Source organism: Littorina saxatilis, linkage group LG3 (genome assembly GCF_037325665.1).
Source record: "Littorina saxatilis isolate snail1 linkage group LG3, US_GU_Lsax_2.0, whole genome shotgun sequence".
Classification (NCBI taxonomy): Eukaryota; Metazoa; Mollusca; class Gastropoda; order Littorinimorpha; family Littorinidae; genus Littorina; species Littorina saxatilis.
Window position 1 is genome coordinate 45699209 of NC_090247.1, and position 23048 is coordinate 45722256.

General features: G+C 41.3%; 2 protein-coding genes across 3 annotated transcripts in view; one reads left to right on the top strand and one right to left on the bottom strand.

The window, feature by feature from the left end:
- The window catches only part of LOC138961215 (centrosomal protein of 85 kDa-like), a 53588-nt gene extending 52960 nt beyond the window's left edge, over positions 1-628 (bottom strand). The window contains exon 1 of the mRNA XM_070332815.1: positions 512-628. The gene's annotated coding sequence lies outside the window, so the exon portion shown is untranslated. The remainder of the gene's footprint in view (positions 1-511) is intronic.
- Positions 629-818: 190 nt separating this feature from the next.
- Positions 819-23048, top strand: part of LOC138960781 (mediator of RNA polymerase II transcription subunit 14-like) — a 170852-nt gene continuing 148622 nt past the window's right edge. For both annotated transcript variants that reach the window (XM_070332427.1, XM_070332428.1), the window contains exons 1-10: positions 819-893; positions 15047-15242; positions 15471-15497; positions 16926-17031; positions 17454-17548; positions 17735-17813; positions 18050-18179; positions 18352-18392; positions 18948-19035; positions 21956-21984. In XM_070332427.1, the coding sequence (XP_070188528.1) occupies positions 15103-15242; positions 15471-15497; positions 16926-17031; positions 17454-17548; positions 17735-17813; positions 18050-18179; positions 18352-18392; positions 18948-19035; positions 21956-21984 (735 nt within the window). In that variant the 5' untranslated portion in view covers positions 819-893; positions 15047-15102. The remainder of the gene's footprint in view (positions 894-15046; positions 15243-15470; positions 15498-16925; positions 17032-17453; positions 17549-17734; positions 17814-18049; positions 18180-18351; positions 18393-18947; positions 19036-21955; positions 21985-23048) is intronic.

Consider the following 23048-nt stretch of genomic DNA (forward strand, 5'->3'; position numbering starts at 1 on the left):
CTTTTTTTTTTTTCTAACTTTTTTTTCTAATGTGTACAAATTAAACCTACTTGACAGGGAAATAAGTGTGCGACACGGGCGCTTTCGCTTTCATTGCGTTTTTTGCACTCGTTTTTTTTTTTTTTTTTGACAAATGTAATAAAAAGTTATAGGATCGGCCCCTAAAAATAGGGTAGGTCGGGTTACCGTAACCACACCTATTTTTTTTTTAGGCCTTAGTCATGATTTATGTGAAAAAGTCTGATACTCCTTATTTCACAAGCTTCAGAGGTTATGATCTTAGAAATTACAACAACAAAATCTCTGTTACAAAATTCTCATCACTTTCTCTCAGGGGTAGACTCCACCCTAAATCTACGACATTTCCCTCTATCATTATCAAAGACAAAATAGACATAATATTAATAATGATACTCACCATACACACGAAGTTGTTGCTATAGCTACAAGTACAACGTCATACAAATATCACTTTAAAAAAAGTCTGCTTCATATAACCAAATACACTTACCAAAGCCACCTTTAAGTCATATTGATCCAAGCTACTTTGCCGATTTCAGGATGCTGTTGGTACGCAAGTTTTGACAAGGTGTCTTTCCGTCCTACGCATTCATTGTTTCTGTTCAGCTAAGGGAGAAAACTCGTTTTGAAATACCAACATCTCTCCGTTTCGTATTCAATCAATATAGGTCAATATAGGTCGATAGTTTATAACTCTAGCAAAGAGTTGGTGTTTCTTAAGTTTTCGCATACCACAGTTGTTGCTTTCTTATTCTATTGATATAATATACGAAAATTGCTCTCATAAATGCTGACGTGAACAATATAAAATCCGCTTCCGGTTGTAAGCGATTAATTTTTGGTTTTAATGTTTTTCACTGATTCAACTCGAGGTAAATTGCAATGCTTTTAGTTTTAGAAGGTTATGTTTGTCATTTTGTTGCAAGTAATACTTTACTTTAGCATCCGGCTTTAAGCTTATACTGCAATATTGTGTAATCGTGGTCGAATTTTCAAACAGAATGAGGAGCAGAATTTGATCAGAGGATACAATTTTTTAATCTCAGGGTAATGATAATGTCAAAGTGGAGTCATTCTTCAAGAAGTCTACCACTGATGCAACAAGGAATAATAGGGAAAAAATGGTAATCTTAACTTTAGTGTGTTAAATTCTTAGCTCAGAATCCAGTGGCTTTCTTTACTAAATTACTAATTTTTGATATTTGAGCCTGTGCCAAAACGTGGTCAGCAAGAAGATACCTACCTTTCAAGAATAATTTCTCTTTATGAAAGCAGCAAGTTACTAATACCACCACTCCTTCTCAAAGTAAACCCTTCAGAGAGATAGTATAGATAATTTCATCAGTTTTTATTCATTTGAAGGTTTTGAAAATGTAAGAATGCCCCAAAATGGCAAAATCGGACACTTTTAAAGTGGGACATTTGACACATAGCTACTTCATTGTTTTGTAAGAGTATGTATGCTCATTGGAAATTAAATTTCTTCATTGTATTTCAATGAATATATAATGAGGATTTGCTCAAATGAGTTTGCACCCAAAACATGTTTGAATTTTTATGAAAAATTTAAGTTTTAAAAGTGGCGTGTCAACTGTAACGGATCATGTCCTAAATTTCTCAAATTTAAGATTGCAATTTTCTTATTAATTTATATATTTGAGAGCTTTCAGTACATTAACATCAAGAAAAGAGCTTTTACATTGAAGCCTTATGACAAAAGAAAAACTCAGATGTCATTTTTACACTTAACTTTTTTAATTTCTAAAATTACATAATTCCTATGTCCTTTTGTTACGATTGACCATTTCCTTATAAAATTCACATTTTGTTTTCTTTGTGTTGAATTATAGTTTAAAATGATAGCTTTTATTCACACCTGCCTGAAAATAACTTAGTTCAAGGGCATCTGTAGTTATTTTAGGCTACAAAATAAAATATTTGTACTGTGTCCTCTTCACAGAACCGTTACTATTGACATACTGTTTCCTCAGCAGGCTGTTACGATTGACACACAGAAGTCTAAAAATCACCATTAGCAGCGTGTGTCTTGCTTCCCCTTTTGCACAGTTCCTGTGGTTGGCATTCTTAATGATAATTGAGAAAGATTTCAATGTGGTGTCTTAATGTCTTGTCTCAGCAGTTAATCATTGTTCGGGACATTTTTAATGTCTTCCGGGACATGTTACAGTTGACACACAAAATTTGAAAACTCATCCTGTGTATGTTCCCCCCTGCACATTTTGTATTCAAACTATAAGTATACTATAAGTCAATTATTACTAATTTTGTCTACAATTATGTCTTTCTTGTAAATAAGTGAACAATATGCATTGAAACAAAATTTCATGTCTCGTTACGAGTGACACACAAATATGAGTATTCTAGTCATCTGAATAGAAATCCAACTAATTTTAGATACCAAAACATTTACAATGCCATAAATACAACATTGCTTCTTTAACGTTTGCTCTGAAACTATTTTTGAGTATGTGAGGTGAAAAACTTTACTTGTTATGTGTCAATCGTAACAGAGGACACAGTGGTTACGTAATTTTTTTAGTCCAGCAGTCTCAGCTATGTGAGCTATTGCAATATATCCTCGGCTCACAATGCATTTATGTCATACAAATGTGATTTTGAGCTATTTAACACTTTTTATGAAAAAAATATTCAGCATAATACTGTGTCCTATGTTACGGTTGACACACATAAATATCAAGCTTTGTCCTGGCATTATCGAAAAAGTATGCTACAAGTTATGTTTTAAATGTCAAAAACAGAATCTTAAAACGACTATATTAAATTTTCAAAGCTCTGTTTGCATTCTGAATTTTGCATGTAAATGTCCTATTTCAAGGATCACCTTTTGGCACAGGCTCATTTACAAGTCCCTGTAATCAAGCCAAAGAACATTTGTCGTGAAATTAATTGACGGATTAAGTTCCAAACTTAAGCATAATTATGTTGTTGGATTGACCAAAATGCCAGAAAATGGCGTACGTTGTCAACCATGGGACATCATTTACAGAAGATTTAATGATTTATGTTGCGACCCATCTCGTCATCGGCGCTTTTCCGGAAATGACCTGCGCTTTGTTGGAATTCCAACAATGGCCGCCATTGTAGGAATTCCAACTTTGCGCTACGCGATTCTAGAAATGTACCGCGCGCATAGTGAGAATTCTGCTCTTTCTTAGAATGCGATGTAAAATGATACAAGTCATGTTGATCCTTGCGTTTTAAAATGATCAATGCTTAGTCTCGAAACTGCAGATGCATTGTATAACCCACCATTATAACCAACCGAATTACAAAAAACAAAAACACTTTGATAACTTCGGCGGGCTGGAACAACACAGATCAACGTCACATCCCACTCGACCAAAACGCACCAATTTGACGTAATTTTTAATGTCACAGTTTCAGATCTTACATTTTACAACAAACAACAAACAAAAAAACAAGAGTGTTCCGATATAACTTCTCACTGGTAACTATCGATTGTAACGATTTTTATTCAGTCTTAATTGATTATATATTAAACTCACACAGTCTCTCTGGACTGCAGATACAACATTACTTCCCTTTACTGACTGAGCCTAGGCTCTTGTCACTGCATTGTAATCTAGGCTCATTAAACGTAATGTGCAAGTCTGTGTGCTATATTGATCATGATGTGATTGATTGTTGCAAAATGTTGATTCAAATTAAAGATGATTTCAGCCTGTCGTAAAAACCTAACACTCTACTCTGAAAAAAAAAAAGTGTTCAAAACTTAAGGCCTAAAAAAAAAATAGGTGTGGTTACGGTAACCCGACCTACCCTATTTTTAGGGGCCGATCCTATAACTTTTTATTACATTTGTAAAAACAACACAAAAAAAACGAGTGCAAAAAACGAGTGCAAAAAACGCAATGAAAGCGAAAGCGCCCGAGTCGCACACTTATTTCCCTGTCAAGTAGGTTTAATTTGTACACATTAAAAAAAAAAGTTAAAAAAAAAAAGTGATTGCCTACCTACCTACCCTATTTTTGTTGGCTATGTTACCGTAACCACACCTATTTTTTTTTTTTGGCCTAACATAACATTTGATTTTCGGGAAGAAGGTAATATTACATCTTCAGTTCATGTGACGTACGATGTTCCATTGATAAATGTGTTGTAACCATAGACTTCTGGTCTGTGAACTGAAACGTTGAAAAAGGCCTGCGGGTCGAAAATTTGGTATTTACGAAAGAAAGATGAGACATTCTGGCTGGTTTATCAATAGAACATCACATGAAGACGTAATATTACCTTCTTCCACAAAATCATTGTTGTAGAGACTAATTCTAAAAATATATTTATATATGGCCAAGAATCTGTCAAGGAGTCCAAAAAGTGTTACAATTTTTAGACTTTTTTTAAACCTTAAATTTACATGAATAAACATCTCGGTATTCCTGTCCTTCAATTGCAGCATTTTATTTTCCAGTCAAGTGTTCGGTTTATCAAATATTTGCAGATAAAGCACAAATGACTGCATTTTACATTTACACCATAACATAATTTCAAGGTGCTGTCATTTTCTTAGGTTCAGCTTTAGGCAACTGTTTCACTATCCAATGGCTTGATGGCTGAATGAAGAGTTGATCTGTACTAAAGCAACACTTGAAAAAAGTTTCTCCTGTCTCAATATAAGCAAAATCATTTATCCGTTAGTTACTTTACACCAAAGCCCAGAATCAAAGTTACAATTCAACATTTACCTATTTACACTGTTTTTAAAACAATGAAATTCTCTATGGAAGTGCAGAAAAGGTTCCAGTAAATTTTCATGTCATTTGTTTTGCAAACCTTAACCTCAATCATCAGGTTATTACTTAATTTGAAAAAAGCACGGTCAGCGGTGCAGAAATTATTATCAAATCACCCTCTTTAAATATTTTTACAATATTTTGGTCTGCAGTTTTTTGAGTTACAAACAAGAAATCATAACAAATCCTTTTCACGATAGAATAGTCAGGTTGGTACTCCACTACGGTACCAAATGTTAATTTTACCCATGATCTGTACGTTACTTTACACCAAACAGCAAGTACAAGGTACTGAATTTACATTTAATGGGCTCTGCTCACATCAGTTAAACAGTATTTCTAACTTGTTTGTTCTAAGCTACCTGTCTCAAGTCAAAATAAAGGGTTGAATTAATGGTTGTGCCTTTTTGGTTGTATGTACATCTTTACACAAACGGATGGTGTAAAGTAACATACAGAAGGCTCCGAAGATCTGCAGGTCCATTTGAAGGGTAATTTATCTTTTATTTAGCTCATAAACCCTCAACAGACTGTTATGTGCTGTTTTTAAGCATTATTATGTGCTGCATATGGTCTCAGTAAAAAAACAAGGTGATGTATGTTACATTTACACCAAAATGTCCCAACAGTGGTCCTTCTGAGGTAAATTTTGTCATTCAGTGTGCTTGTTTTCATGTTGAAACAAAGGTTTGGTCTTGCTGGTTGTTTTTAAGCACTGATAAGTTATCTTCTGTCTCTAAAACAAATTCATTGTCATTTTCAAGTATTCTCAGTATGTACGTTACATTTACACCCTTGTCAGATGGCCTCACTTAAGTCTCTCTACAAGCCAACAGGTGCAAGCACTATAGGAATCCTGTGACCATAGTTTAACTACCAGGTGTCTGAGGTATAAGAAAACACACACTTTTGTGTATTATGGCATTATTTAAAGACCGTGACAAAACTTGTTTGGGCAAGTAGATACAATTTCATTTACACCAAACGCATATTTTTAACTTAGAAGTACAATTAAATTACATCAAACACAACTTTTTCGCTCAATTTAAAAAAAAATATACAATCATCCTACCTAATGACTTTCCTCTGCAATGATTATTAAGTAAGTTTGACCAGAAACATATTTTTAAGATATAGTTTCCCTTTTTTCATGATTATTTACACCAAATGTAACGTACTGACCAGCTAAAAAAGAACGTTCAAAATCCAAAACCTATGTTCAGATCAAACTTTCATTAATCTAACATATACTGTTCAAAAAAAGAAACGCATAGTTGCTACTTGCCAAATTTGTTTTATTTTTCGAAAAAATTAACAGAAAATCCAATATTTAGATTATTTGTTTGAAATTTGGTATGGACACAGTTGAATGCACACACAGTTCATTTGCATCTTCAAATCAATCAGTCAATCAATACGATTGGGTGCCGAGGCTGTCAAGTCAGTAGGGGGTGTGACTGCCTTGAGCAGCAACAACTGCCCGGCACCTTCTGGGCATGGACTGGATCAGATGCCGGATATCTTGCTGTGGGATGGTGTCCCACTCCTCCTGAAGTGCCTGCAATAGATCGCGGTGATTTGCCGGCGCTTCTTCTCGCCTGCGCACACGTCTGTCCAATTCATCCCAGAGGTGTTCTATCGGGTTCATGTCTGGCGACATGGATGGCCAGGGAAGCACCTGGACATGGTGGTCGGTGAGGAACTGGGTGGTGAGTCGTGCTGTGTGCGGGCGAGCGTTGTCCTGCTGGAATATGGCATCCTGGTCAGCCAGAAGAGGAAGGGCGTGTGGGCGCAGAATTTCCTCCACGTATCGCTGGGCAGTTACGCGCCCTTGGACGTGCACCAGGGTGCTCCTTCCAGCGGTATTGATCGCCCCCCACACCATGACGCCTCCACCACCATGAACGGGTGCCTCATCCACACAGTTGGGCGCGTAACGTTCGTTTACTCTCGGGTAGACCCTCCTCCGACCATCATGTCGCTGGAGCAGGAAGTAGGACTCGTCGCTGAACCACACGTGTCTCCAGTGATTCCGGACGGTCCAGCGAAGGTGCTGGTTGCCCCACTGCACTCGGTTCTGGCGATGGCGGCGGGTGAGGACAGCTCCTCTGTGAGGTCTGCGAGCTCTCAAACCAGCTTCATGCAGGCGGTTCCGCACGGTCTGGTCCGATAATCGGTGTGGCCCGGGGAGAGCCTGGACAGAAGATGAGGCCGACAGGAAACGATTCCGGAGGTGGCGGAGCCGTATGAAGCGGTCGTGAGCAGCAGTTGTCGCCCTTGGTCTTCCCGCTCGTGGCAAGTCAGCAACGGAGCCAGTGGCTTGAAACCTGACCCACAGTCTACTGATGGTGCTCTGGGACACGTGGAAGTGCCTGGCGATTGCACTTTGACTTTGGCCTGCTTGTAAACGACCCAATGCAATTTGGCGGTCTTCTCTGCTCAATCGGGCCATCTTTCGTCGCTGAATTGTCGTCTGATTTCTTTGTGGCGAACAATCCGCTTTTATGGGTTTTGGAAGACATGGTGAGAGCTCAATATTCCCCGAGTTTCACGAGATTACACTGAAGCATGACGAGTGGTCATGCCAAATGAGCAATTTTGACATTGTAGCCACTGATAACGCATGCGTCACGTGCAGAGCTCACTTGTGGCAATGGACGAAAGGTCGACGACCAGATAAACATTTTCTGCAGTTTGGTGGATATCCTTGTAGCCATATAACTAAATTAACCAAATATTACAAGCTATGCGTTAATTTTTTTGAACAGTATATGTTTCTCCATCCATTTCTGGACCTATTAAAAATTAGATTGAGATGATACCTGTCGTGTTTTTCCTTTCTTCACTCTTAGTCGCAAAGGAGACACAACGAGTTGTGTAGGTTCTGTAGATTTATTAACAGCTGGAACAACGGTGACAATATCTCTCAGCACAGTGTAAGAAAGAACAAGTGCAAGACTGGTAAAGAACAACAATACGTGTGCGCAGCCCTACTTATATAGTTAATGGACATACGAGAATATTCGGGAAACATCGACACTAATCTGGTTAGATCTACACAGTTCCGTCTGTCCGATGAGCGTCTACGCTTACGTCATGAGTGACTGCGCACTAAATCAAAGTAAGTTCCATAATGTTCTTTATCCTTCCATTCGATTCCAGTGGTATCTAGCGATCTCCACAACACCTCCCCACCTAAACTGATGCTACTCCTCAAGCATCAACAGCAAAGTCTCTCTGTGGGTTTGCGTGTTCTCTTTGACCGTCTTGGATTGTCTGGTCCATACTCTGGAACGGATGGAGTACCTTTGGGTTTGGTCTGTCTCCGAGTTTGTGGCACAGTTTCCAAGATCTCCATGGGGTGATCTGTTACAAGTTCAGAAACAGTGTCCACTTCCTCACCAGGGTCATTGTCTTCCTCAGTGGTGTAGCGTGGCTGTAGCTGTTCCCAGTGTCGTCTCCATACTGGACCATGAGGAATGACCATGACGTTGAAGCAGCGAGTACCCAGAGACTTCTTGACGACTGCTGGTACCCATCGGGGTTGTTTTTCTCGGCGAGGTCCATGGTACAGAGCATACACAGGATCTCCGGCCTTGTACTGTCTGGTTACCTTGAAGACAGCTTTCGAGTCTGGAGTCATCTGAGACTTGGATGCCTCCTTGGATTGCTTGCCCTGAGCGATGTGGGCTGGCGAGGGCAGCAGAGTGTCGATCCTTGTCCGTAACTGCCTGGAATTCAAGAGTTCACTCGGAGAGAAACCACAGGATGTCGGCGTTCTCCGGTACTGCATCAAGAACTCTTGAAGAGCACGCTTCGGTGGCAAAGAAGATTTTCTCAGTGCTTGTTTGAATGTCTGCACCAAACGTTCGGCGGCTCCATTGGTAGCAGGATGATGTGGTGCCCCTGTCAGGTGCGTGATCCCCCGTTCCTTGCACCAGCTCTGAAATTCTTCAGAAGTGAAGGTCGGCGCGTTGTCAGTGACAAGTGTGTGAGGCAATCCAAAATGAGCAAAATCTTCTTCCAGCAGGTCTAGAGTGGCTCTAGAGGACGTGGATGACGTAGGATGAATGCATGGATACTTGGAGTAAGCATCCGTGATCACCAGCCAGTCTCTACCCATGAAGTTGATTGCATGGTCCAGGTGTAAGCGGCTGCACGGCTTTTCTGGTAGCATCCATGGGTGAACTGGAGGCTTGGATGGCTTGTTCTGATGTTCACCGCACGAGTCACATCGTCGAGTAGCCATCTCAATAGCAGCATCGATACCGGGCCAGTAAACAGCAGTTCTTGCCAACTGTTTCATGCGTTCCATGCCGAAGTGTCCGAGATGCAGCAGATCAAGGATCTTGGACTGCAGGCTCTGTGGAATCACCACTCTCGATCCATGGACGAGGCATCCGTGGCAGATACTGAGAGATTCCGACAACTTCCGGAACTTGTTGACATCTTCATTGATCTCAGCGTTCTTTGGTGGCCAGCCTTCATGGACGTAGCGCATCACAGTAGATATCACTGGATCTTTTCCTGACTCTTGACGGAGGATGTTGGCATCCACAGGCTGGACTTGAAGACTGAGAACCTTGATGGCACACACCATGTCCATGTCTTCACCACTTTCCTCCCTGTCGAAGTCGATGTCATCTCCGTATGGCAAGCGACTAAGGGCATCTGCATTGCCATGATCCGCTGTTTTCCGGTACTCGATGGTGTAGTTAAACTGGTTCAGCCACAGGGCCCACCGAGCTAGTCTGTTAGCTGCGAGCAGTGGAGTCCCTTTCTTTGGTCCGAACAGTGATGTCAGTGGCTTATGATCTGTCACCAGTGTGAACTGACGTCCGTAGAGATACTGGTAGAACTTCCGCAAGCCAAAGATGATGGCCAGGGCTTCCTTGTGGATTTGGCTGTAGTTCCTTTCTGCAGCCGTGAGAGTCTTGGACACGTTGGCGATTGGGCGCTCGCTTCCATCTGGATAGCGATGAAATAGGACTGCTCCAATTCCAACGTTGGACGCGTCACAAGCTAGTCCCAAAGTCTTGTTTGGATCGAAGTGTACCAGAACTTGATCCGAGGAAAGCACATTTTTCAACTGTTCAAATGCTGCCTGTTCCTCATCTCCCCACTTCCAGGGGTTCGCCTTCTTCGTCAGGCGGTAGAGCGGCTCTGCCATGCTGGCCAGGTTAGGGATGAACTTCCCGTAAAACTGAACTGAGCCCAAGAAAGACTTCAAGCTTGAGACGTCCGTAGGGGCTGGCATTTTCAAAACTGCCTCGACCTTCGATCCTTTGGAGATCCCTTCGGCCGATAAGGTATGTCCAAGGTATTTGTTTGTTTGTTTGTTTGCTTAACGCCCAGCCGACCACGAAGGGCCATATCAGGGCGGTGCTGCTTTGACATATAACGTGCGCCACACACAAGACAGAAGTCGCAGCACAGGCTTCATGTCTCACCCAGTCACATTATTCTGACACCGGACCAACCAGTCCTAGCACTAACCCCATAATGCCAGACGCCAGGCGGAGCAGCCACTAGATTGCCAATTTTAAAGTCTTAGGTATGACCCGGCCGGGGTTCGAACCCACGACCTCCCGATCATGGGGCGGTCTGTCCAAGGTATTCCACACTGGCTTGTGCAAACTTGCACTTTTCATGACGACATCTGAGTCCTTTGTCGTTCAGACGAGTGAGCAAACGTTCCAGGTTGCTCAGGTGGTCGTTGGCGTCCTTCCCGCTGACGAGTATATCATCTTGGAAGACGGCAACACCAGGTAGATCACAGGTCAGGTTTTCCATGATCTCTTGAAAGTAACCAGGTGCTGACTTTATCCCAAAAGGAAGTCGTTGCTGCAGGAGTACCCCACGGTGAGTGCTGAGGGCTAGCCTGCGTTGACTCTCTGGTGCCAGCTTGATCTGGTTGTAGGCATCAGCAAGATCGATCTTGGTGTATCCGAATCCACCTCCTAGCTTCTGCATCAGTTCCTCTGGGAGTGGCATTGGATGACGGTGATCTTCAAGCTGATCATTGATGCCCACTGAGTAGTCACCACAGATCCGTAGCTTGGGCTTCAGGGTGCCCGATGTTTGTGCCTTACGAATTGGTACCACTGGCGTTCCGTATTCGTTGAACTGGACTGGCTTCCAGACTCCTTTGGCGATGCCTTCTTCGTAGCCTTTGGCGAGGTCATCACGAAGAGCGAAAGGTACCGGACGTGCCTTGTGAAAAACCGGCTTCGCATCAGACTTGAACTTCACGTCCAGTTCGAAGTCCTTGAGACATCCCAATTCTTGTTTGAAGAGATTTGGGAATTTATCAGACAGTCTGTGACAATCTCGTTGCAGGGCAGCATAAGGCGCGTTGGAGGTCGCTGGATGCGTAGGTTTTGCACCCTCACTCTTAGCGTGACTCTCTATGCTCCTCAGTCCTAGAGCATTGTCCACAGAAATTCCCAGAGTCTGGATTGCGTTGCGTCCTAGCAGATTCAGATGAGGGATCTTGGTGACGATGTACGGAATTGAGCTTTGCTTACCAGTCACTGGATCCTTGGTTTGGCCCATGAAAGTTCCCAGCACGGGCAGGTCGTGCTTGCTGGCAGACTCGTAACGATGTGTGACGTCATCCAGCTTCGGTTTTCCTAGTTGTCTCCAGACCGGAAGAGAAACAAAATTTCCCGTAGTTGCGGTGTCCAGTTCCATGGTGAACTGTCGGTCCTGGATTGTTATGGGTACATCCAACCTAGGAGTATCTTGGGGAACTTCACCGAGGATCGCTTTGACAAGCTCTGCTTTCGTGACTCTCTTCACGGAAGCCTGGGAATGTCGTTCCCGATTCTGATGTTGCTTTTTTCTACAGACAGCTTCCAAATGTCCTGTGACGTCACAGTATCGGCATTTGGCTTCTTTGTAGGGGCAGTCTGTTGCTTTGTGGGCCTTTCCACATCGGTAGCACTTCCTGTCTGTGGAATTAGACTGCTTGTGGTTCTTTCGTGGACCCGTAGTCTTGTTCTGGTGGACCTTGTTGACTGGCATGGTCTTGGAACCGTAGACAGTTTCCTTGGCAACCTTCGCTGCGTCTTCAGTCTCAATCGCGACTTGGACAGCACGTGCGAAATCCAGCTCTGTGTCCTTGATCTTGAATAGAGTCTTTAAGACAGCCTCATTGTTGACAGAACATATGAATCTCTGTCTCAGAGCTTCGTCTTGTGAGTTTTTGATCGAAGGAAAGTCACAGGTAGCGGCGTCTTGACGTATGCGCGCTCCCGCAGTGGGGCACTGCGGTTATGAAATTAAAGGCCCCTCCTGTTTTTGGAGCCGCAGGAGCTTTCTAGTTTGCTGTTAGGTAGATTTTTGGTTCCTCTTTCCTGTCATGCTCTCTTTTTCTTCATGAATTCTTTTCTTTTTTCTGCCTTCTTGCTCATTCACCTGTATTTTTTCCAAAAATCTCTTCTCTTGCCGCTTGTCTTGCGATTCATGTATAGTTTAATCTGTTAGTGTTCTGATGTAAGTCCAGCAGTAGATAGGTTAAGCCTATTTTAACATACTGGAAACTGGTAATCTTCCAGTAGGTATTAATTTAGTTTTACTAAAGCCTGCTGGGACACAAGTAATGGGTTAGTGCATTTGTAAACAGGAATCGCTTGACAAGTGGCCCCCTTCATCCCCCCCTTCCTCGTCCTGATATGGCTCTGCGTAGTCGGCTGGACGTTAAGCAACAAATAAACAAACAAACAAACAAACGTATGCGCGCTGCTAACTCCTGGAGAGTTTCGCCTGGCTTCCGTTTCATGTCACTCCAGAACTTGAAACGTTCTCGCACTATGAAGAGTTTCGGGTCAAACTGTTCTTTCATGAATTTGACAATTTCGTCCATTGTCAAACTGTTGATGTCCTTGGGCGGGTTTTGCTGAGTAGCCAGATTTGCCAGTTGTTTGTAGACCGTAGCAGTCTGATTCGTCAAGAAAACTTGAGCCTTGCGCTGCTCCGGCACGGAGTTGGCGACCACAAACGTGCAAAATCTTGACCAGTAGTCAGGCCACAGTTCCGATGTTGCATCAAACGCAACAAAAGATGGGATTGCAGCTGCCTGTGTAGTAATGGAAAAACGTAGATTCGAAGCACTCGGATCGTCGTAGCTTTCCTCCCTGGCAGAAGCTGCGGCACCACTGAACGCTTTCATCATCATCTCCATCTGGTGCATTTGTTGCTCCATATCTTCCTTGTGCTGGCGTTGCTGTTGCTCCAACTGCTCCCTTAGAAGCGTTATCAGCTGCTCTGTTTCCGTCATTTTGCAGTAATAAGTCACTCCGAAAAGACAAGAGAAGTAACTGTCGGCGACGCCAGTTGTCGTGTTTTTCCTTTCTTCACTCTTAGTCGCAAAGGAGACACAACGAGTTGTGTAGGTTCTGTAGATTTATTAACAGCTGGAACAACGGTGACAATATCTCTCAGCACAGTGTAAGAAAGAACAAGTGCAAGACTGGTAAAGAACAACAATACGTGTGCGCAGCCCTACTTATATAGTTAATGGACATACGAGAATATTCGGGAAACATCGACACTAATCTGGTTAGATCTACACAGTTCCGTCTGTCCGATGAGCGTCTACGCTTACGTCATGAGTGACTGCGCACTAAATCAAAGTAAGTTCCATAATGTTCTTTATCCTTCCATTCGATTCCAGTGGTATCTAGCGATCTCCACAACAATACCCTTATCAGTAACTTGGTTATTCAATGCCCAATGTACCTTGCGTTTCGCGTAACGCCTTGTGTGCCCAAAAAGGTGCTTTTTTTCTTGAACAAAGTCAATTTTCTCAGCATCCAGACGACTGACAGACATAAATTTGGTATGGATAGAATCTGCATGAGGAATACTTCATAACTGTATTGTTTATATTGTAGTCATTTAAAAACAGAATAAAATACAAAGTAATAAAAGTATCCAGAACAGGATTTTTGCATTTGGACACCTTGACAGATTCTTGACCATATATATATATTACACAATCAAAGATGTGAAAGAAACAACTGAAAAGTCAGCAGAGACTGACTTCCGAGATTTTAAAAATCGCTTAGCAGAGCAAAAGAGAGAGTAGTGTCCCTTCACAGATAGTCCTATTGGGGAAATCAGACCTCCCTCGGACGGGGCCGTCCGAGGGGGGTCTGGATATAATATCTCTCTTTTGCTCTTCTAAGAGATTTTTTAGCAATCTCAGAAGAAAGTCTCTGCTGACTTTCAATTGTTTCTTATAGAATAATCGATATATAATATATTTAAATCATCAGAATTTGTGAAAGAAACAATTGAAAGTCAGCAGAGACTTTCTTCCGAGATTAAAAACTCTTAGCAGAGTAGACCAGAGAAAGATGTCCCTTCACAGATTAGATAGCCCTATTGGGGAAATCAGACCCTTCTCAGGGGGACCAAGATTTCAAAGAGAAGCTAACCCCCGAAGTGTATCAACAGAGAAATCCAGTCTAGAGGAGGACCATTGTTTTACTACCAAGACCAGACACGTGTTTCGACACTAATGTGTTAGATGGCAAGAGTTGTCAAATATATATATATTCACTAATTCAGTTTACAAAACCTAACTTGAGGAAATGTTCATTCAGTAATTCTAATATATAGAGTTGCACCAGTTTGGAACTCACTATCTTGCAATACTACAATGGCGACTAACATTTAAGTTAAAGAACTGACTTGACAGTGAACAGTCAAGGAATGAGTATGATAGGTGACTTGCAAGTGCAAAATTACCATGCATTATAACAGACCTAAATATAATTTAGAATACAAATACAATGAGGGGACATAAAAAGGAGTCGACTCAGGCCTACTCATTTCCCTACTAGTACCTATACCTACATGAGTAAACAGTTAGATTATAAATTATCTAAACACGTGATAAATATTAAATGAACATGAAGAAGAAAAAAAGAAAATGTGACTAATAAATTCTTCATAAAGTTTGCGAAAACGAACACCAGAAAATATACTTTTGCTAACACTGAGTTAAAAACTTTCATTGAAAAATCAACTGAACCGTGAACAAAATAAAAAGAGCTCTTGTAAATGGTAAGACAACTTTGCTGTGGTTTCTTCTTTAATAAATAATATATATTGTAATCCTCCTTTGTTATAGTTCTTTTTCTTTCCTGGATTAACTTAATTGTTATTTCTGCATTTTTTATGAATGTTATTAACATACTGCTTCTCATGTTGTCCTGAAGAGAATGGAGACCTGAAATCCATTTCCAGCCATTAAACTTTGAGGCAAAAGGAGTGCATGGTCATGGCGCCCATAGAGGAACAGTTGGTGGTCCCTGCAGGGCCAGGGCCGCAGGGAGGAGGCAGCATTCCACTGGGCACTCTCATTGAGTACGCCACACAACGAACCTACCATGAGCTCTGCGTTCTCTCTGAACTGTGAGAAAATTGCTTTTTGTTTCGGCTGTGTGTGTTTTTTTTTTGTGTGTGTGTACATAACTCATAAGTGAGTGTGTAACGTTTACGATGAAAGTTCAGAAAGAAACATTATTTGAATCGTTCTGTGTAAGAATGTGTGAGAATGCTTTGTATTTTAAAATGTTACATGTATGTCTGTATATTTAATGTCAGTATGATAATTTGTCTTTATTTTCATTTTCTTTTCAGGCTTCCCAGAAAGACAGACATGGAAAGGTATTTTCGTATTTCTTCAGAAGTTGGATATGAATTAGACAAATTAGCAGACGTCTGTTACTGTGTTGAAAAAAGGAAATCATTGCACAAGATTTGATATTTTATAAGCATCTTTTAACAAATCTTGTATGGAAATTTTGCTTTCTAATAGTAATACTGATTGTGACAAATAAAAATCATGTTTCAAGCACCAAAAAGGAGCACTTCCGTCACTTTCTTTCACTGGGTAATCAATCAGGAGAGTCTTGGGAATGACCGGCCACAGACAAACAAATTAATGTTGGGGTTATCTCAGATGTTTCTGAAGCTAGAGAGCTCTATGAATCTTTGCACACCTCTAGGGTTTGATGATCTCCCAACATGACCTCAGTTTGGTTGACCCTCGTCAAATTTTGGGGTCACAGCGGGGTTATGTCCGGTGCAAAAAAACGTAACATTGGCGATTACTCAGATGTTTTTGAAGCTAGAGCCTCCAAATTTCACACACTTGTAGGTTTTGATGATCCTCAGACATGACACATATTTGGCTTGTTTTCGTCAAATTTCAAGGTTATAGCATGAAAATGTATGTTCAAGAAGATCTATCACTACTAAAAATATCCCCTGAGCTATCAAGGAATAAGTCTCCACTTCATCAAAATATAATGTCATTGTTTGATTTGAGGTCACAGCTTAGTGTCTCAGGTAATTTAGTCTTGGGTAGACTAGTTGTGATTACATCATGCTATGATGTCATTGTGTCAGAAATGTTGTAGTTAGTTGCATATCCGTCAAGACGTGAAGCGGGCATCTTACGGCATCTGTGATCAATTATTCATTATTGCGATCAACTAGGTTTTAAGGTACACAAACTTATCAATGATGTGCAAGATGGAATTTGCTCTCTGCTGTTTGCTTTCGCATGATTACGTCGTTTAAACGGACATGCAACTAATGACAACAAAAGGGACTTCACTCTGGGGAAGGGTTTACAGGAGTTTCGTGCCAATGAAGGATTGCGACCTCTGGTTTAGAATAATAGAAAACAATAAATTCTGCACAAGTTTGGTCGTAGTTAGTTAGGGTCCAAACTTTGGTTTTCATATTCTGTTTAAGCCTCTCTATCTATAAAGTCCAGCCAAAAAGAGCTTATGTTCGCCCTCTGAAAATTTCCTTCCGTACTATGACTATTGGGTGAGGTCATTAATCGATCAAGACCAAAGTGAACTTTCTCTAGTTGGCTTGGGTGTCCAAAATGTGGTCCAAAAAAGAATTATTTTGGTTTTTATGTTATTTTCTTTTCTTTTTTCTTTAAAATTTGGAGGGTGGTGAGTGTGAGGTTAGTGATGGTGGAGGGATTGGGGTAGGGGGGGTCCACCGTAATGGACATAGACATTGTCTTATAAAGCATTTTATTTTTCTTGTTTTAACATTTCTTTGTCATTACAGGAAACTGGAAATATTCCAATTTGCCAGCCGTACCCGACAGTTGTTTGTTCGAATCCTGGCGCTTGTGAAATGGGCCAGCAGTGTCAACAAAGTTGATAAATGTGCTGTGAGTATTTTGTTGGCAGTTGAATGTTATAAAGGTTGTTTAAACCCGAAACAATACTCTTGTCTTACTCCTTGTGTCACGCGCAATAAGCCTGACTGGAAAGATTTCAACTGTTATGACAATAATATCCCTCTGTAGTTTTGACTGAGCCGTAAAGGATCAGTTGATCATTTTTCATTTTTGATGTGAATGGGGCTTTGGAAGTCAGAATACAGCAGATCTTAGTTTTCTCGAGGATTTGATTTTGAACATGTGCCTGAACAGCTATACAGAGTGGTTGGACATATTATAGTTTAACTGCAGCAATGCTGCATTAAATTTTGGTTGGCATGCAAATAGTCTACTTATGCAAAGTCTCCAAGTGCATGACAAGTTATGGGGTTTAGATTCAAGTGTTAAAGCTCTTATCTCTGTGCTTTCAGGATATCTGCATGTTTCTGGAGCGGCAGTCCATGTTCTTTGTTGATACAGCTGATTTCCTTCATAAGATGTCCAAAGAAACGCTGGTCACAGCAAGGTGAGTTTGCATTCAAGTGTGTATAATATGGGGGGGGGGGGGAGGTATTCCATTGTAAGCGTGAGGTCATCATGAGTTTGTGTCCATCTTAAAATTGTTCCTTTCTTTTTACTTTGATTTTGCATTTGTAATATGAATTGTGTACTGACTCATCTGTTCTTATAATACATTTTTTTTTAATGTCAGGTTACCCAGTTTTTCCCTTCCATGTGCGATTGATGTCCTGACTACAGGTACCTACCCCCGTCTCCCTACCTGCATCAGGGTGAGTTGACCACATTGCTCTTTTGCTTACTGTGCTCACCTAGGCTCTCTTGAATTAGTGTAGTTTTTCTCTCTCTGGTTTTGCACGATGTTTAGCCATTAGATTGTTGACGACATGAGCTTTGTTAACTTTCACACAAAAATGAGGCATTGTTAGCGTAAACAGTAATGATGTAGAGGTATTTGCTGTTATTTCCTCTGTGTGATGCAGAGTGTGTGTTGTGCTGTTGACTACAGGACAAGATCATTCCCCCAGACCCCATCACACAGCAGGAGAAGAAGCAGACTCTGCAGCGGCTGAACCAGGTCATCGAGTACCGCCTGGTGTCCAGTGAACTTCCCACACAGATGAGGCGCCTCAAAATTGGTGAGGCCTGCATCATTTTTATTGGATGATTATGACTGTGCTATGCTGATCGTCTGCACATATCCTACTGCTGGTTTGGTGTCGTTTGGATCTGTTTCAGAGGGGATGCCTCAGTTATACTGCTCACATCCATACTTCAAAGAAAACAAAATGGTGTTTTTTCTATTTTCAGAACAAGGCAGGGTCAGATTCTTCGTTGAATTTGAGTTTGAGGTGAGTAAATCTCAGCAGTATGTAAACAAAAAAATGAAACACATTGGTAGAACAAACTTAGAAGAGTTATAATAAGACTTTGAATAGGCCTATATGTGCTTGTTCCTGGCCCAATCTCTTTGATGACTAAATGCAGTGAAGAAATATAAATAAATACTCATTTAAGATAAAAACCGACTGTTCAACAATTTATTTTTTCTCTCAGGAGATGTACTGAATACTTTTAATTCTAAAACAATTTTTGACTCAAGAGTTATAAAACACAAAAAATCACTTTTAACACAGGTGCCTCCCCTTAAGGCAACAGGGTGTATATTGGGCTGGGATTTTTCTGTCTGAGAATATGCGTATCGAACAGTAAATAAAAGTAAAATTTACATATCTTTTGATTTAACTGGTATGGAGTCATTACGACGAAAGTAACATCTCTGGATCACTAAATCACATATATTATGAACAGTTAGCTATGCACAACAATTGATGAAGTCTTTGTAGAAGTTGCAATTGCTTACGTGTCAAGGTGGCTTAAATTGTGTCTGTTTACGTGGCCTTCAGGTAACCTTGACTTTGATGGGGGACAGTCCCAACATTCCCTGGCGTCTACTAGACATCACCTTTCAAGTGGAGGATCATGAGACTGGCAGTTAGTGCTTTTAATTTACTTGCATAATCTTTTATGTAGTTACATGAATCACCATTACTGTAGTTGCGTTGCATTACCTGCTATTTCCAACTTTGTCATGTGACCAAGAGTCACAAACAAGGCTGTATGTGTCTGCACGACTACATAACTTGTGGGGAAAAGACTCTGTCACATGACATAGTCTGAATAGCAATTTATGTTTCACGCTTTCCTTCTTTGCCTCTACTTAAGTAAACGTGTGCAAGATGGTATGTTACACGTTTCCAAGTATGACAAAAATGGAATCATATTCGCAATCGCCCCTCCAAATCCCTAAAATTCACACATGGCTTTCATTTCTCTACAAATTCTTCAACTCTGAGAATACTGCAAACAGCACCCCAGACGACAGTACTGTTTCCATACGCGAATTTAGCTGCCCTTTGAAAGTGGCTTGATCATGAGGCCTGTGAGTTGTGTGCAGAGAAGAGAAAGAAACCGGGAAGAACAAACAAATCGCGCATTCAGACACACAAAGACGTCATAAAGAATGCGAGGCTTCAAAAGATACAGACTGTGACGTCATTCACACATACTGAGATGTCATTCGTAGTAGTTCAGTCACTTCCGCCAAAAAAAGTAGATCTCTCCAGAATCATGACTGATGTGGTTAGCCTGGTCAAAGCGTGAGTACGCAAAACGTATTTGTTCTCTCCTCTGTTGAAGCTGTTGGACATAAATGCTATTCAGACTTGGTCGTGTGACAGAGGTTTCTTCCAGACTCGATTAGCATGGGTGAAACTAGCCCGTCAATTGACTGAAATCCGTCAATCTGAAAATAAGTCTGACGGAAATTCCGTCAGTCCGCAATTTTGAAGAAAAAAAAAGAAAAAAAAATTGAGAAAAAAAAAAAAAACTACTTGCGGAACGCGTTTTCGAACTGCTATAGTGAACCGGTTGCAGTTTGCTTGGAAACGGAAGCGCTTTTGCCCGTGCTCGCGGTAAACCCCGTAGGTGAGGTTTCTTTGCTTTCGGATTCGCTCTGCATCACGATAAAATAAAATAAAAAGTTCTCGCGTTTTGGCAGACATTACAAAGTGGTGACACGATTTCTGCGACAAAGATGCCGGTTTTGACGGAAAACGCATGGACAGATCTTATTGATGCTGGTCTAGCCAACAAATGGCGATGGGACTGGTTGGAGTTCATGAAACTAAAACTGTGTGTGATAAGTTTGGTGCTTGACACTCAAGAGCTTTTCCTTGAGAACTTTGCACTACAGTGGAACCCCTCTCTAGCGACCTTGAAAATGTTGACAAAAATCGGTCCTTATGGAGGGGGGTCCTTAGAGAGGGAGGGGGCGGGGTCAGGGGGCCACAAAGAAAGTCACCTCAGATTTTCTTAAAAAAAGAAAACAGAGAAGTTTGAGTTGCTGCTTCGATTTCATGTTTGACATTGTCGATGGTGTCCACCAGTTTTGGTTCATGTACTACCCTCAGATCTCAGTACCCTGGCCAAGTTTCCTCTCAAGACATCAAAGAGACCGCGCCATAGGTTAAACTCCCCATAGGTTAAACTCGGTCACTGACCCGGGTGCAGGAAGTGTTTCCTCTCTCAGATATGAAAGGGGAACCACCTCTCGTAGCTAAACCTGGGTCAATGACCCCTGGGAAGAAGGTCAGTGTCTTTTAACAAGGCCACCCAGCTATCACAATGGACCTGCCTTTGATCTCGATGATTGGTTTGTGATGTTTACTCAGCCCACCCAACCATCACACCTCTCAGCGGTTTAGTGCCTTTGCTTACGCAAGACGGTTATAACTGGTTATAACCGGTTTGTCAGTGATGCGTTACGCTGACTGAGAGTCTTGGCTTTGTCTGACAAAGTCGTTGCACAAGCTGTTAGGTCGGTCCTTAGACGTTAGAGCGGGGTGGTCGCTACACTGGTGACAACTATATAAGGAAACACATCGGTTAAAAAAAAAAGGGTCGTTGTGGCGGGGTAGTCCTTAGAGAGGGGTTCCACTGTATGAGATGCTACTGCTTAATTGCTACTTTGTGCAGTGCTTCATCATGCTGTTTGCATGTGTGACATTCTGTTTCATCATTTATTCCAATGCCTGTCTGGCAATGTTTGCTTCTTATAATTAAATATTTTGAACTTTTATTTCAGTTGTTCAGTTGTTCACTTTCTATTTCATGTAGTATGGCTGTTGTCGATGTTAATTCTTATCAATTGTGTCGTTGTGTTGGAAGATGCAAGTGTGAAAGGATACACACAAAAATGATTACTTCTGTGAATTGTTTTGATTTTGTTTACCCTTTTTACCATATCATTAGAATCTGAAGGTATTTTTTTGACCTGCATGATAGTGTATTTTTTGGCCAGGAAAGGCCACAAAATCACAATGAATAATGCAAAAATTCGTTTTCGGCTGGGGGGCGTTGCCCCCCTGGACCCCCTAACGGGGCCCTGCCCCGTACCCCGCCAGGGCCTGGACGACCCCTGCCTCAAAAAAATTTCAGTCAATTTGATTTTCCTAGGTTTCACCCATGGATTCGTTGATGTCTAACTCAGCCTGACGGCTTTTTCAGACAATCAGCGTAATCTTGTGTGGAAGAAAACGTCTGTCACACGACCAAGTCTGAATAGCAGGTTATGTCTCATAGCTTCAGAGAACAAGAAAAATGTTTAAACACGATTTGACAAGTCTGACCACATCGGCCATGTATTGGCTTATTGGTGATGTCTTCTCTGTCTGCATGTATAGATAACTGTTCTCTTCATCAATGGCTGAAAGGTCATAAATGGGACTTTGTCGTATTTCAAGGAAGCCTTTGTCGTTCCTTATAGATGATTGGAACAATAATGTATTATTGTAAATAAATGGTTGATAAATGTGCTTTTAGTATATAATCAGATGTATTTCCTTTTTTTCAGATGGCAAGTCACTCGTCCATTCCATGCAGGTAAACTCCATTTAACAAACAAACAAAATCAAAAATTTGTGTGGGTGCTCTGCCCGTCTTCAAACCTGTGTGTGCCACATGCATACTTTTCCCTTTTTGACTCACATGCGAAGCAAAAGTGAGTCTATGTACTCACCCGAGTCGTCCGTCCGTCCGTCCGGACGTCCGTCCGTCCGTCCGGACGTCCGGAAAACTTTAACGTTGGATATTTCTTGGACACTATTCAGTCTATCAGTACCAAATTTGGCAAGATGGTGTATGATGACAAGGCCCCAAAAAACATACATAGCATCTTGACCTTGCTTCAAGGTCAAGGTCGCAGGGGCCATAAATGTTGTCTAAAAAACAGCTCTTTTTCACATTTTTCCCATTTTCTCTGAAGTTTTTGAGATTGAATACCTCACCTATATATAATATATAGGGCAAAGTAAGCCCCATCTTTTGATACCAGTTTGGTTTACCTTGCTTCAAGGTCAAGGTCACAGGAGCTCTTCAAAGTTGGATTGTATACATATTTTGAAGTGACCTTGACCCTGAACTATGGAAGATAACTGTTTCAAACTTAAAAATTATGTGGGGCACATGTTATGCTTTCATCATGAGACACATTTGGTCACATATGATCAAGGTCAAGGTCACTTTGACCCTTATGAAATGTGACCAAAATAAGGTAGTGAACCACTAAAAGTGACCATATCTCATGGTAGAAAGAGCCAATAAGCACCATTGTACTTCCTATGTCTTGAATTAACAGCTTTGTGTTGCATGACCTTGGATGACCTTGACCTTGGGTCAAGGTCACATGTATTTTGGTAGGAAAAATGTGTAAAGCAGTTCTTAGAGTATGATGTCATTGCTAGGTTTAGGTATTTGACCTTGACCCTTAAGGTCAAGGTCATGTCAAGGTCAAGCATGTGAGTCGTATGGGCTTTGCCCTTCTTGTTTATTCATAGTTGAAAATATTCTTTTTGCTCTTCTCTCATCTCCATCTTATCTCCCTTGCACACACGATGCACATACAATCCTACAGGACATGTGTGGATCGTGAAAGTAGCAGTGCAGAT